Source organism: Rhododendron vialii, chromosome 13a (assembly GCF_030253575.1).
Source record: "Rhododendron vialii isolate Sample 1 chromosome 13a, ASM3025357v1".
Lineage (NCBI taxonomy): Eukaryota > Viridiplantae > Streptophyta > Magnoliopsida > Ericales > Ericaceae > Rhododendron > Rhododendron vialii.
Window position 1 is genome coordinate 28,064,262 of NC_080569.1, and position 16,932 is coordinate 28,081,193.

The 16,932-nt window shown below is 37.3% G+C and overlaps 2 protein-coding genes across 2 annotated transcripts; one reads left to right on the forward strand and one right to left on the reverse strand.

The window, feature by feature from the left end:
* Nucleotides 1-2,237: 2,237 nt before the first annotated feature.
* LOC131312675 (uncharacterized) lies at nt 2,238-6,028 on the forward strand. Its single transcript, XM_058340594.1, has 4 exons — nt 2,238-2,673; nt 2,795-2,871; nt 5,072-5,183; nt 5,772-6,028. Exons 1-4 carry the CDS (start codon nt 2,357-2,359, stop codon nt 5,899-5,901), a joined length of 636 nt encoding a protein of 211 aa, XP_058196577.1. The 5' UTR covers nt 2,238-2,356; the 3' UTR covers nt 5,902-6,028.
* A 1,142-nt stretch (nt 6,029-7,170) lies between these two features.
* LOC131312673 (protein trichome birefringence-like 38) lies at nt 7,171-11,933 on the reverse strand. Its single transcript, XM_058340593.1, has 5 exons — nt 11,425-11,933; nt 10,245-10,416; nt 8,811-8,986; nt 8,373-8,531; nt 7,171-7,721 (listed from the first exon to the last, which is right to left on the reverse strand). Exons 1-5 carry the CDS (start codon nt 11,757-11,759, stop codon nt 7,430-7,432), a joined length of 1,134 nt encoding a protein of 377 aa, XP_058196576.1. The 5' UTR covers nt 11,760-11,933; the 3' UTR covers nt 7,171-7,429.
* Between the last annotated feature and the right edge of the window lie 4,999 nt (nt 11,934-16,932).

Below are 16,932 nucleotides of genomic sequence, written 5' to 3' on the forward strand. Positions count from 1 at the left end.
CTTTTCTTTCATTTATTTTGAACATTTGCGTATTTATGTACAAGTTTGCCTTTTTTTGGTTTATATATACTCCTTCTGTCCCAAAATATTTGTCTGGTCCGTAAAACGAAGCAAAAATTATGCATTTATTTCAAGAAAAAATTTAATTTTTTTCATAAATTTAAAGAACTCGTCGATATCTAGTGAATTATTGAAAAAATTGAAATTTTTCTTGCAAAAATTCTATTATTCTTAAGTTTTTATTTTGTGGACCGGACAAACAATATGGAATAAAATGAGTATATAATTTGGTTAGCCTAGGGTAGAATAATTTCCTGATTCCACCCTTGATCACGACGTAAGTGCTGCGAACCCCACACATGCACTTTTATTTATTGCACCAAAAAAAAAAAAACTAGCTAGTTGACTGTCAGCTACTCGAGTGGTCATACCCTATAACTATGGGTGTACATGGGTCAGATTGGACGAGTTAGGCCCCGTTTCAGAATACTTTTTAAAAAAATAAATACTTATTTCACATTTTCAAACTCAAAAATAATGTAAATGAAAATTAATTTTTCAAATTTTTTTGCACCGTATTAAAGATCTCAATAAAATCTATCAAACAAGATACATATTGATAGAAAAATAATTTGCGTAAGCACATAATTTTTAAGCTTAAAATTGTCTTCTTAAAAAATAAAGATTTGTTTTCCTTTCCGAAACGGGACCTTAATGGCGTATTTTTCAACTAACCCATACTAGCAGGTTGACAATTTGTTAACCCGACACCAACCCTCATCATCTTAAACCAGAGGGTTTTTTTTTTTTTTCTTTTTTCCTTTCTACGGTTTCAACTCAGAGGGCTCGGAAAAAAAGTGTGGTACAAAATCCAGGTGGAGTACACCTTAGCATTCATAAATATTCCTTTAGGTCGGATTAATAAAGTGTGGTAGAGTGCGCCCTAACATAGATATGACTATATTATACTCCCTCTGTCCCTTTTTAAGTGTCATGCTTCGTAATTTCAACTTATTAAAAAGACATCATCATTACACCTTTCACATCAACTTTTTCCTCCATTTTCCCTACTTATCCATCATCATTACACTTTTACTCACTAACTTTTCAAAATAAAATCTACTTTTAGGGACAAAATAGACAATATACCAACTTTTACCCCCCTAACTTTACAAAATGGACACTTATTAAGGGACAGCCCAAAATAGAATACTGAACACAAAAAAAGGGACGGAGGGAGTACTTTCTAGTAGTATTATCTTACACATGTAGACATATATCCCCGAATGGGTCGAGTTAAAAGGGGGGTTAAGAGAAATTTTTTCCGCACCCGAATTGACTCGTTTAAAATTTGTGTTTTACCCGCCCAACTCAATCCGTTCTTGATTTTAACCCGTAATTTTCTGCGCGGGCTGGTGTAAGTTGGGTTAATTTGGACGGATTTTTTTGCATACTCCTATTCATAATTCCCCCCGGTGTACATGTGGAAATCATATCGTTAGTTCGGTTTCGGGTATTGATTTGAAAATCAAATACTCATAATTGCCCGATGATAAGTAGGGCTGTAAACGAACCGAATCGAGCCGAACCCTGTTAAGTTCGGCTCGGGTTCGTTAAGGTATGAGTTCGGCTCGAGTTCGATTCGAGCCTGAACAATTTGGCTCGAGTTCGGCTCGTTAAAATTTTTCAAGGCTCGGGTTCGGCTCGGTTGGGTTCGTTAAGATACTAGTCTGGCTCGAGTTTGGCTCGAGTTCGATTCGACCTTGAACATTTTGGCTCAAGTTTGGCTTGTTAAACTCAAATGAATTGAGCCAAGCCGAATCTAAGCTCGAATTGAGCTCGTCAAGACTCAGGTTTGATTCGGCTCAGCTCATTAAACTCAAGCAAACCCAAACTCTCTCATTGATCGTATAGAATTTGGGAGAAAAATAAGTATTGAATTATATATACAACCTTAAAATTTTTTACATTTACAAATAGACCCCTATTGAATTACTAATTAAATTTAAGTGTAGGTTCGCGAACCTAACCGAGCCGAATACCATTAAGCTCAGGTTCGGCTCATTTACGGAACGAGCCTAGAATTGAGGTTCAAATTCAGTTCGTTTAGCAGACGAATCGAACTCGAACGAGCTCTTACCGAACCGAGTCTCGAACAGTTTGCGAATGGCTCGGTTCATTTTACAGCCCTAATGATAAGTCACATAATCAGCGTGCACATCTTTTAAACACATCCCAAATTATTAAAATTCATGAAAAAACGCATGGACGATTGAGAGTGACAGAGCGTTTTGAAGGATTACCTGTTCAATTGAAGTTTGAGTCAGCAGAGCAAAGCGACAGAAGGGAGAGACTGATGACGGCTTGTTTCATTCTGAATCCTCCATTTCATTTCCTTCCTCCTCCTTCCCCTTCTCCTTCTACTATAAACCACTGGTGTCTCCCTCCCAACAAAACCCAAAAGAACATTCGATTCTCAAACCCGATTCTTCATCTCCCCACTCAATCCTCCTCTCTCCACTCTCCTCGGGTTTCTCGCCCAACAACCACCGCTGCACAAACCACCACGAGTTCCATGGCTGCCGATCAGACCCGGACCACCGTCGACGGCGTACCCAACGCTTCCATGAATCTCTTGTTCGTAGAGATGGGTGTTGGCTACGATCAACATGGGTATTCTAATACGACCCATTTGCTTGCAGTAGTATTTTTGCTTATATGTATATGTATCGGGGTTTCGAAACTTTTGTTGTCTTTTCGGGAATTTTATTAATTGGATGCCCAATAATAACAGGCAAGATGTTACAGCCGCTGCAATGCGGGCTTGCAGGGATGCCATCTCTTCCAATTCGATTCCCGCCTTCCGAAGAGGTCAGCTTTAGCTATGTAATGTTGTTGTCATTTTTAAAATTACGTAATTTAGATTGCTAAATCTGCATTTAAGCAATTGCAATTCTATGTGATGTGCACAAATGTGGTTATGTATGTTGACTATGTGTACATATCTCTTGTCTGGATTAAGTAGCAAACTCAATAGCACTTGGATTTTGGAGAGGAACTGCATCCAGAAAGTGGGATCGTGCACAATGGTTATACGAAAGAAAACTCAACTATGAATAACTAGAACAAAATTAAAATAACTGTGATAAGCTGAATAAGTTAGATGAAAGGCAGAGCTTGATTGATGGAATTTTGGTGCTGGACCATCTAAGGAACTAGAAAGATACACATTCAAATCGAAATTGATTGAGGCCAGAGCTTGAAATTGAGATTGACAAGATGATCATGTGGTGTTGGACGCTTTGTGTTGTTGGACAATGCGTCCTTTGTAGTTTGTATGGATGAAAGCCTCCTAGTTGTTAGGCCACTCCCTTAGTTCATCAACAAAAATGTACTACTTGTTCTAGGCTTGTCTCTTGGGGACACATGTCCCATTGTGGACCTAGTCTCCACTTTTTTTGGATGCAACTAAACTCACACTTGTCAAGTCACAAGTTTCACTTGATATTTACTTGGTGCCCGCTTTTTCCTTCCACATCAGGTTTCATCAGAGATTTGGTACAACAAGAATCTTGAGATGGTGCCCAATATCCCACATATGATCTCATAAAATGAATACTTTAAATCTTTTGCAACAACCTTGTAGTCCGAGGCTCCATCTTATGATGCTAGGTGTGTCTTGCCAACAACTTCCTTGAGATGAATGGGAACCTTAAATACAAGGCTTCCTACAGGTTGATAAATATGCCTTGTTCCCTATTAATGTTGATAGCAGGGGGACAATTTGAAGGGCCTGGTTATGAATCTGGTGCTCATCTTCTTCCCACCTGTCTAATTTAAAGCCTTCAGACTCCGCTTCCGACTTCCGAGATCTCAAGATAGCATGACCCCTTGTGCTGTATGGTCCCTTTTGCTGTGGGATAGCAAAGTTGATTTACCTTCATTGGTCGTACCCCCGCTTCTTCTAGAGAATTTTTTTTTTATAAGGAGAGTATTAAGTGGGAACTCCAACTTGTTTTCGCTATACCTCTCCCGCCAATCACGAGACAAATCTTAACGCAGGTGGCCGGAAACAAAAAGTTGCGATTTATTGGACACAGATTACGTTGACTCTTTTTTCAGTTAGAGATCTGTTCTAAGAATGTGTCAGGGAATATTGTGAAATGGTGAGAGGGTGCCTTGGTGGTTGGAATTGCTTATTAATCGTTACAAGAGTAATTTCCCGATTGCATGAGTGTACTGGTTCTCATGCTACTTTACTTTCTTATTTGAACCTCAAATAGTTTAATGCGACTACCACACAACTTAATGCTACTGACCATTGATATTTATGTGTTCTTGTCCTCATCGGTCAGTGCATTTTGCCTCACCTCCTTGCACACGTATGTTTGGTGGAGCCACATCATTTGATGAACAAAAAGGAAATCCTTTATCTTTTCTTCTCGAAACATCACAAGACAACCGCTGAGCAAAAAAAAAACCATCGCAAGACAACTACTTTTATCTCTGTCTTGAAATATATTCGTCTCCCTTGAGCTAAATTAAGTTCAAACTATTCACCTTTAGACGGTGTATGCCTATCCCTTTTTACCTCGATCACTGTTTGATTGGAGAATCTGGATACGGTAAAGGGTTGGAAGTTTGTTGGTTTGTCCAAATTGAAAATATTATATTCTAATTAAGAGTAAGAACTCAAGATTCATTGTATATGCTTCAGTTGCTTTTGGTCTTCCATTTGTCAGCCAAAACTAATATAATGTTTGAACTTCAAATCAGTCAATATTTGAAGTAGTTCAAAACTAACTTGGGACATGTTTTCATCCTTGTCAGCAGAAGAAAGTTGGTAATCATGCTTTTAAATCAAAATCAATTCAAACATAATCTATCAAATTTGCATAACAACTCAACATCAGATACTAGTTTACAGAAAATAGGAAAAAACACCCTTGGAGATGCATGTGTGCAAGCATTCTTTGTGTGACATTAAAGGTGTTTTTTGAGGGTTACTATTTATGCATGCGCCTCTGATATGGAATTTTTAGTTACATGTTGTAAGATGCAATTGGTGCAGGTTCTATACCTGGTGTGACATTTGAACAGATGAAACTGCAGATTAAGCTAGGAGTTCCTAAACCTCTTCAACAATTCCTAGATATTGAGAAGGTCAAATCTATCTTCCCCTAGTAAGTAATCTCAACAGTTGGGTTTTCAGTTACAGTATGTGCTTCTTTAAGTAAGTCGCAACGTTTTAGTTTCGACACGCTATTACGTCTTGGCTAGTAAAGGCCATTTATTTATTCTAAGGATTGCAGCAGTCTTCATTCTGTCTCATTTTATTGGAATGTAGCCATGTATCATGTTTTCCATCACCTTCAGTCCTTGTTACTATGAACCGTTTAGTTCAAGGCATTTCAGTGTTATTGTAGAAGATGCGATTACCATACCATATGGCCATTTTGATAATCCTAGCCCTCATTGTTTTAAGTCTATAAGGAAGTTGCTAGTTAATAAGCATGCCTGGCAAATTCTAGCCTTCGGATACACTCTCTAACAAGGCTATACTCTACACATATTCCTGAAGTGTGTATTTGTAAGAAACTAGAGAGACTTCGGCTAATCTTTGATTTTCACTTTGGAACCTTTCTTCTCACATTGGCATTCACTGACCCCAGTTATACTCAGATTCAAGATAAAGATTCTTCAGCATTGCTTGCTTTACTCTCTTGTTTCTGCGTCTTTTATGTGCTTGTGTTTTGACCTTGTGATGCCAGCGGGGACATTATGAAATTTGAAGTTGTGGATGGAGGGCTGATTTGCTCAAGTGGCGTGCATGTGGAAGAAATGGGAGATAAGAATGATGACTGTTACATCGTGAATGCAGCCGTTTATGTGGGTTACTAGGTTCTTGTTCAACTATCAGGTTACTTGTGTTTTCCTGTTTCCGTTTTCTTCTCTGTATCTACTGAACAAGAAATCTCTTCAATCCATTTTGTGGTCAGCATCGCAATAAGCATAACTTTTTCCTGCGTCTCGTTTCTATTCACTATATTGAGTGTGGGAGATCGATTGTTCTTAATTTCTCACTGTTCCATTCTGGCAGTCATGCATCATGTTTTGTTCATGTGGAACTCATGCCTTGGTTCTACTTTCTGCTTTTTTTAACCTCTTACGAATCTAACCAGAGAATGCTTGACTATCTCTGTCGAGTATCTTTCTTACTCTTTGTCCTCAAGAAATTGGTACAGAACAAGCTACCCCATTTTACCCGTGAGTTCTAGAGGCCATGATAATCTAGGGCATGTTTTGGTTTGCATTGCTTATTGTCTTATTTGCTCATTCAGAAAGAAAATAAGCAAATAAGACAAGCAGCAATGCAAACAACACCATTTAGTTTGGATCATCAGTTAGTGCTCTCTCTCTCTCTCTCTCTCTCTCTCTCTCACACACACACACACACACTCACATGTTCAGTTCAAATTAGTCTAACGACACTGATAAATGCACAAAGAAAGTATGTTTAATACTCACTAATAAAAACAATATGCAGTAGAGACTGCTTTATTTTACGGAGAGGGCAATACCAGGAGGTCCAGGACCACCAACTGACATGGGTTGGGGATTTTACCATTTTGAAATAGTTTCTCCTACATTTGTCGAAGAGTCTAGGGGATGGGACTCTGTCTCCCACTTACTTTACCTCCATTTGGGGACTATTCTAATACTGGGGAACTGCACTCCTTACCCATAATCCTCTCAACCAAACTGGTGACAGGGATTAATCTAGCTAATCCTCGAGCCTTGAAATTACTAACTGGGCAAACCCTCCAGTTGCTCCAAAAATTGGATTGTTTGGCCTCCGTGAGATTCGAGCACTGCTTTTCTCATCACTCATCCCTCGTAATCAAAGACTACGAATCCTCCAATCAAACATCCCTCCAAACACATCGATCTGCAATTGCACACACTTTTGGGATTGTTGTCAGTTCTGTTTTTCCTTTTAATATTTTGTCACAGTTCTTGGAAGAGGCAATTCTTGAACAGAATGAAACTACTTAAAAGCAACATGAGTATTTGGGAAAAAAAAAATACTCCAGCAATATTATTGTGCATCAAAGAGAGTCTTCCTGTTTTCTACTGCAAAGCTGGAACTAGAATACCATAGAGAGGAGCTTTGGTGAAGCTTAGTAGAATCGACAGTAACTATTAACAAAATCAACAATACACATCTCCAACTACAGTTACATAAACATCTGCTGAAATCATTTCCTGTGTTCTTTCCTATACAATCTAAGCAAATGAACGGCAACCCAGTAATGATTTTACAAGCGGTTGTCGTGCAATTTTGTTATTTACCCGGAATAACCGGAAACGGACAGAAAACAGGATACAAGAGGGAAATTACTGACTCTGATCTAGCTAGTCTTCGACTTCACATGATGAGAGCTGCATATAGGAGCTGGTTCCAAGTATCAGGCAACCCGGGGAGGCACCAATGGCTGCAGTCGGTACCGGAGTGTTCACCGCTATAGGTGGACGGGTGAGCATCTTTTCTTAGTTGTGAAAGTGTTGTGATGTCTAGTAGGTAGACTGGTTTCTTGATTGTGCTCAGTACTCTGTTTACAGTAGCGACGGCTGGAGGGGTCCCGGCGGGATATGTCGATCCGGTCAGTGGTAGTTGCTCTCCCATGCAATTCTTTGCTCCAGATTTCCAATCCTTTCCCCTGGTTTCATTGGCATTAGATTATGAAAATCAAGTCTGATACTACTCACTAACAAGGGTGAAATGCAGGTCTTTGTTCTTCTGGAATAGGCGATTTTCAACCTATTTACCAAACGCAGGACATCAAGAATACAAAATCAAGTCTGGTTTTCGAATATGCCTTCGAGAGTATATTTTGGAACGGCTGACTTCTAGGAGTACATTTGGGTATTGAGAAATAACAAGCGAAAAAACCATCATGTTTAAGGAACATGACTATAAACCAGTCAGATTTTTCCTTTCGGAAAAACAAACTTTTTGTAACTATAGCCATGAGATTGAAAAACAAATTGATCCGGTTATGAAAGTGGGGCCCTGCAGTGGGCAAACCAGGGTGTAGTGAGTAATTGCAGCCATCTATCTCAGAAATCAACGGTCGGGATTTAAAAGAAATTCTCTAGGGAAAAGAAAAACTCTTCCAGAGAAGAGTTTCTTTTAAATCCAGACTGTTCAAAATACTTTTGGATGACTGCGATTACTCACTACACCCTGTAGTGACCCTCGGATCCGGTAGCCACAAGCTGAATTCTGAACAACAAGAACGAACTGTTGAGACACAACTTTTCTTTATTATGGCTGATCAGGTAGGATTACTATTTGGTAGATTACTTACTGATAGTGGGTGGGAGATATCCCCTGAAAGAAGACTTTGGTCTTGGCAGGATCAATGTTTTGGTCAACCCATCTGGCCCAAGTTGTCAACCCTTTGTAAAATGCGGTCAAACGGTCCATATCTTTCGATATCGTGGACCCATCTTGCACATAATCCCATCTGCAACGAACAAACGAAATGTACCAAAAATAAGAAGAGAATTATCAAAAGGAGAATTGTTTTCCACCCTCCCCTTTCTAATATCCGCAATCATTTCTCATCTCTATTATGGTGAAGTTACCATGTTACGGTTTCATTAGTTTGCCTTTTTGCACATCAAAGGCTAAAATAGTAAATTCACAAGAATAAAAACGAAAAAAAGAGCGTGGATAGTAAAAGGTAATTGTAAAGATCAATTTACAGGCGAAAACACACGGAAGAGGAGAGAGGAAATCGTACGGTTGAGATTTGCCCTTGTGGGTCCACCAATGCCACGTGTTAAAAATCAACACGTCCATTCCGTTCCACGCATTGCCACCTTGGATGGAGTCCAATTTCAACACTCTTCCCATCTTTTCTCGAACTATATCCACCAAGTATGTTGTATGATACAGGTATAATGTCACTCCATAATCCTGCATATATAAAATAGTACTATAACCAATTGTTTTGGCCCATTGGAGTTTAATGACATTTCATACTTGTCTAAAGAATCGTGTTACCACAGTCATCTCCAAGAATATTTTTGATATCTCAGCTTCCACAAAATATTCTACAGATAAGATACCTGTAGAATACTTTGAGCAAATCTGAACAAGTAATCGTTCAAATGAAGGCCGAAGTTGAACTGCATCTGCTTCTCGGCAGTCCAACTGTTGAGACAGAGAGGCCGGGATCCTTTCTAAAGCATGTCATTAGTGGTACTGGTTGAGAACTAAATGTGTGAAAACTACTACGTAGATGTCTTGATAAAAGCTTGCCATTGCGTAAGGACCCAGGCCATTAACTTCTAGCTACCTAGGGAAAGCTCATTATGCACTCAACTTTAAAACCAAAATTGGAACAAAGCATTTTTTTTATTATAAAATATTCATACAAAATACGCATGTCATATTTCCATACAATCTCATGTGGCCTTTAATTTACACGACATTGATCATATCATTGGACGGATCCATATGTAACATGTAATAGGTGAATGTAAGGTGTTACTACATTAGATGATAGTATTTAAATACAGTATTCAAAAGTAATCAACATAATATTGCGAGGGCTTGGTATTTTGGGATTTTTTATTATTTGAAATTCCGTCTATGAATCAAGAGATTAGGGTCCAATCCCAACTCGAAAGCCTCCAGAAGAAAATTAACAAGATTAAGAAACATCATAATAACGTTCCCAAATCCAACAATCTACACTAATTTTGTCTGGGCAACATACTCAGATGGACTCATTTCATTATTTATCCTGAAAATATAGATTCAAATTTGTAAAGTACATTTGCAAGACAAAATTAAGAAAGTCATTAAATTTGTCTCAACCGTACGGATATTTTTACCAGGAAAAAATAAAGATATTATTACTGGAAACAAAGAGACATAGGCATTTCTAAATATAATTTGAGAATTGATTTTCAAACTTCCTTTTCTTTTCTTTTCTTTTCTTTTTTTTTTTTGTCTTCTATCCACTTGAATTTTCTATCTTGTCATTTGTTCAATACACTTTTTCCGCACATTCAAGAACAATATTGTAAATTCATATGAATAAAAACAAAAACAAAAAAAGTATGGATGGTTAAAAGGAGAGCGTGAAAATCATTTTCCTATAATTTATATACGACAATATTCTCACAATATAAAAGAATTAGGTAAGAGAAGGGCTAATTAAAGTGACCTCAAAAGTGACATAAGACAGCAAATCCTTCTTGGCAAAGGTTGTCTTGGCATTTGGCACCGACGCATGAACCATACAGGACAAGGATTCCCACTGGTTCAGACTCAGTGAGTCACCCACAAACATTATCTTCTTCCCCCTCCACCTCCTCAAAAACTCCATTCCATCAAACCTAACAGCAAACAGACAACCAAATGGGTACTGTGCATTAGATTTCGATTATATACAGAATGGGGTGTGCATGTATTACCCGCAACAAACGAGCTGAATTGAGCTTTGGTTTCACAAGCCTATTTGATCGATCTCAAGCATATGGCTCGGTTACCAAACGAGTTTCAACGAGCCTTTACCAAGACAAGCCTATACGAAGACAACCCTCGAGCGGCTCACCAGAGAGATCCATTAATTCAAGTAGTCCGTTAAATTTGACTAGTAATTCTTATAGTTCATTATATATTCATTGCAATATGCATCCGTATGAGCATTTTCACAAACGGATATACAACTCAAACACACGGGATCAGCTCCTCCCCTCCTCTCCACACTCCTTCCTAGCCACAAAAAACACTCCTTCGTACCACCCCCCCCCGCCCCCCCCCCCCCCCCCCCCCCCCCATTGTGTCTCATCGCGGGCCATAACCATGATTCAAACTATTCATTTCCTAAAATACTTAAAGAAGAACCTGTCAAATATTGACATCCGTAGACACGTGAACAAATTGCATTTTGTATCTCACATGAACGGTAAATACAATTTAAACTTACACTTTATAATTCACAAAACGAAATGAAATGTATTCAAATATTTGGACTGCAAGAAGCAATCGTATCTCAGTATCTCAACCGTCTGTATTGACAAGGCTCTTACCGGTAAAAAGCTCTCTCACCGGTCATCATCTTTTAACAAATTTGAACCATTAAAAATACTTTTAGGCCACGTTCCGTTAAGGTTCTTATTTTTTAAGTACCTACTTTACGAGACATGTCATACTCTTACAATACATCATCTTTAATTCAAAAAATATGTACTTACTTTAGTTAGATGACCGAGATTGCATGTAGCCTAAACCAAGATCTCATAGAAGCCAAATTAATCCTGTATACACATACATTTGTATGCGTATGTGTAAATATATTCACGTGGAGAGAGAGAGAGAGAGAGAGAGAGAGAGAGGTGTACCTGGGTAAGTCACAGGAGTCAGGTTTCCACAAGAACTTGAGGTACTCTTTATCAGGGCGTCCATACTTTTGGCAATCAAACTCAGGGTCAATGAAAGGGCAGCCTGAGGACTGGTAGAGTGGATACGAGGCATCCACGACCCATTTCCCTTGGAACAAATTACACCCATTCGCTAGCCCCCTACCTCTCAATAAACTACTGCTTACATTATTGAAGAAGAAGATTTGCTCTGCTCTCACTTCCTCTTCTTGTTGTCGTTGTTGCAGAGAAGAAGGCAGAAACAGAGAAACAAGAAACAGAGCTAACAGAGCCTGGCTGTACAACATACTACCCATCTCGGATAGCGGTGCATAAAAGGTAGTAAGGAATAAAGAAGCGGTGCACAAAAGTTGTCTGAATTTAAGTGCCTGCTAGGTGAGGTACTTATAATTACTCTGGAGAGAGGGAGGCAGAGAGAAGGATTTTTGGGGTTCTTTAGGGGTGGGGGGTCACATGGGAAGTGATAAAATGTTTTCGGAGAACTTATGCCTCATATGTTAATACGAAGAGATATTAAGAAATTTTATAAATATTCTGTGTAAAAATTTTACTATAGTGATAATAAGAAAAATGACAGACGCTCCCGCTCCAGTGGACGTACCCGATTTTAAAAAATCACGTAATTTTGTGTGTTGATTTCTTTATTGTTTTTGTTTTTTCTATACAACATCGGATGTGTATTTGTAGCATGGGTAGACACGGGACCATGTACTGATAAAAAAAAAAAAAAGAAGACACGGGACCATGTATGAGGGTGTACTACGTAATTTGAGTTGTACATAATTTTTAGCCTTTTTTTTATCTTTATTAAAAAAAATTACGTATGAGTTTCGATCAGAATTTTTTACTTTTTCGATTCATCTCGTTGAGACGAATCAATAAATCACAAAAGTTGGACGCAAAACAAATAAACGCAAAAAAAAAATGAATAAAGACAAAAAAAAATTACTACTTAACTTTTTTATCCATAACCACCCTGGTATGCTTATGTTTTTAACGAGCTAAACAAAAAAAAAAATTACTTGACTTCTTTATACAAAACCACCCTGGTATGCTTGATGTTTTTACTGAGCTAAGCAAAATGAACAATCTCGATCATTGAAGTAGGCTCGGAAAAATTATTTTCCGGATTAAAATTGTATTGTCCAATCCATTTAATGGATTCGAGAGAATCTGGACTCATGTTTGGGAGATCATTTTTGCACACTGCACTTTTTCACTACACCCTCTAGTTAGCAGGCTGGATGTGTTTCACTAATTAAAATAAGTATTTATTTATCAAATAAGTACTTATTTTTTAAATTAAAAATGATGTATTGTGAATTAAAGGTGATGTATTGGGAAAGAATGACCTGTCTCGTAAAATTAAAAAAAACAAAAAAACTACTTAAAACATAAAAACCTTAACGAAACAGGGCTTAGTCCAAAGGATAAGTATCCCATAATCTTGTAAGCGAAAAGAAAAGAATTTCCAATTGTAAACCTAAACTTTTTGCAGTGGGATTTTTTTTTTTTTTTAAAATCTACTTTTTTTATTATTATTAATTGTATACATGTTTTTGGCTGCTACTATATATATATATATATATATATATATATATATATATATATATATATATATATATATATATATAAGAAAGAAAGGACCAATAGAGCCGCCTTTATTTATTCCTTTGCGTCCCCTTCAGAAGAAAAAAAATCATTTGACGTGAATTTCTTAACAAGTAACAACGACCCCAAGCCCCACTTTTATAATATTGAGAACAGAAAATCGAAATACGGAATATATTTTTGCATTTAATAAAAATGTCCTCCGTATCATACAAATTCTGGACCCCAGTGCTCCTCAATAGGAGGTTCAGACACACATTGTGAGGTGGGAATTGATGGATCGATGATAAAACATTTTTTTAATCAAAAAGTTTCTTTTAAAATGTCTAGTCTAGGGAACCACCAAACTCAAGAATGTTGAATTTTTCTCTTTTTTTTGCAAAAAAAAAAAAAAAAGAAATGAAATGAAATGAACGTTGGAATTTGGGTGAAGATGGAAGTCAATGGTGGATCAAGAGTCGTTAAACTCCTTTTACTAGTAATAATTACCAATATAAAAGTCTTGTACTGACAGCGGCGAAACCAGGATTGAAATACCAACAGTGCCGAAATCAGAATTATAACTTGGAGGTGGCACTCAAAATGAGAAAAATAATTCCTCCATCAAAAACAAATGTCAGATTTGTAAACTGAAAACTTGAAAAAAAATTTGTTTTTATACGGATAAATTTAAACTTTATTTTTAAAATGTAAAAAAAAAAAAATTCGTTCATACCTAATAGTATCTTGCGGGAAAAAGGTATGAAATTTTTTGAACCAAAATAAATTACCCTTTTTATGTTCTCGTTTGCAAACCGGATAGTTTTTTTTGAGATGGAGAGAGTACTATGAGGAACATATGTGAAATGTTGAGTTTCACATCGAATAAATAGAAAAATGGTTGGACCTCAATATACAATTGGATGACTTACCAATTTAGCTTTTTAAGTGGATATGGGTCATTCAATGTATATTAAGCCTAAGTAATGTGGATCGAGGACTCTCTGTCGTTACTACCACACAAATTGGGCCTTGAGCACGCAGTAGTAGGTCGATTCATCGGACAAACTCCTGACAAATGGTATCAAAGTCGATGACTAACGATCTATGGACAAACTCTCGGTGCGCCTTGTATGGGCTTGCATGGAAGATGCTCAATGGAGTGAGAAAAATTCAAGCTAACTCGATGAAGCAAGGTGGCTTGATGTTGGAGTGTTGTATTTGATGGCTCTTATCTTCTTTTTTTTCACGGAAGAATGATTTGATGGCTCTTATCGACGGAGTGGATATCCTAGGTGATTCCCAATGAAGCAAAGTGGCTTGATGATGGAGTGCTGTGATGGGTGGCTCTGAATTGATGGAGTGGGTAGATCAAAATCAAGGGGGAGTAAGAACATATGTGAAAGGTTGAATCTCACATTGGATAAATAGAAAAAATGGTTAAACCTTAATATACAATTGAGTGACTTACCACTTGCAAGGCTTAGCCATCTAAATGGATGTGAGTCATTTAATGTAGATTGAGTCCAAGTGATGTGGTGAACTCTCTCCCGTTACTCCCATACAAATTAATTAGGCTTTGAGTACTCAGTTGCGGGTCGATGCATTGGACAAACTCCTAACAAGTACTTAATAGCAACAAAGTACACGTGTTTTAAGATAATCAGCACATAATACTCCAGAAAAATACGTGGGAACACTGGGAAGCAAAACAATAATTCTGTGATGGGAGTTTGGGACCAGGGGTGGCCCGTTGCATTCAAGTTTGCTTAATTTCAATCATATTTTTTTAATTATAAACCACTACGTCTTACTAAAAAAAAAAACAGTAATTTGAACAAAAAAGTTCAATGACAAGTATAGTTCATTTTTTTTTCGTTTCCCAATGCTAAAAAAAGCTGCAAACAAATATTGATATATAGTATATATAAGCATTGGATGTGGTAAGGTCAAATTGCAAAATTTAAATTTTGAATGGAAAATATTAACTTTGGAGGGGGCAAATGGGCAATATAGTATGCTTTTCACAATCACAGAAAATTACATGGGCTTTCTAGGAAATTTTGAAAGCTTTGAGGACTAACATCTTAGGAAAGGTGACGTGTTTGCAAGTCAATCTTGAATCGATCGCCTCAAGTCGGAGGTGCATCTTGTCTTCCGCGAAGCCAACCGTTGTGCTGATGCTTTAGCTAGCTTAATTAGCTTGTTCTAGCTAGTGCAATCATATAGAGCAGATGTGTTGGATGATAGCTTTTCTTTATGTACCGGTTAAATAGAAAGAAACAATTTTGTATATCATTGTCTAGTAGCCAGACCCTCTTGCTTGGGCTGGAACAACACTATCAAAGCTAGCTGGGGCTGGTGGGATCACCCTTTCTGTGGACCAATCTAGATGGGTGTTTACGTTAGTAATTAATTTATACAGAATAATTTTTTAATTTTTTTGACGATCGAGATTTTAAAAAAACTTTTCCGGTAAAAAGTTTTTCCAAAAAAGTTTTTTAAAATTTGGACTGTTTGATGCAAAGATGAACGGTTGTGATTGAACTGCAAGGACCAAAGTGGACCAAACCTTCAACAACTTGCAATTTATATCCTCCTTTTGAGATAGATGGCAAAGCCTTTAAGCCTAAGCTCAAAGATAGTTTCCAGCCTCCCCCTAGGATACATATGAAATGTCAACTTCCAGCTTCAATTTACGCAGGTAAAAGCAGGTTCAATTATTAGGCCTCCACTTCTGGAAAACTTAAAAATTGATCATGTCAACGTTTAGCTCATCTCTACCTACCTCGGTAAAAAACGCCTCAGTTTTATTAGCTTACACTTGTAGAGAAAAAAAGGAGAACAGCGCTGCTATGGGTACAGATTAGAGATATATAGGTATAGGTCTGCGCGTACAGATCACTTTGGGGCCGGTCTCGGGTTTCATAAAAATAGTCAGAACCGCTAATTTTATCCAAAATTATTTGGGATTCTTGTAAAATGCAGCTCAATCAAATGTCATTAAAGGTATTTACGAGACATCCAATTTTTGTCCAGATTTCAGGCTTCTAAAGCAAGTTTAATGTTTCGAAAACACCGTTATTGATATCTGATATCCGATTGAACTGATTTCTCACAAGTAGCCTAAACAACATATCTTAAACAAAATGTGGGATCCCGGATCATATTTGTGTAACCTGACACGGGCCTCAAAGTGATCTGTAGGCGAGCGCACAGACCCCCTATTTGTACCCAAATCCTTTTTGTATTGAGAATCGCTCACTAGTACTTCTGGGATGAAATAATACTATCCAAATGTAATACTGTACAACGTAAAGGTCTAAATTTATTCACTCACCAAATTTATGGACCTACCCGTTACTGGGTTGGTGAATCGTGAACAAATTGGTCAGATAGGTAAAAAGACTGCTACAATACACTTTTCTTATTTGAGTGTGTATCATATGCATCCCTAAAATGTTATGAATTGTAGAGAAAATGTTACGAATCGTATTGCTAAAAAGTTACGAAGCGTATAAAGGTTACGAGATACACCAAAATATTATGAATCACAATGAAAATGTTATGAATCGTATTGCTGAAAAGTTATGAATTCTAGAATAAAAGTTACGAAACACATTAAAATGTTATGAATGAACCATAAAATAGGTGCATATGGTACACCCTTTTAAGAGGTGTGTATTGTAGACTTTCCCTTGTCGATAATACCAACACGAAACACAGAAATGGGTGCGTTCTATTCTAGTATATAAATAGAGAAAATTCATCCTCAAGAAATTAGGGCCAATGTTTGCTTATAGAGAGGGGTTTCCTTGCTAATAGAAAGATGAATTTTTTTTTCCCAAAGTACTTATTTTAGCTACACTATTCCGTGAT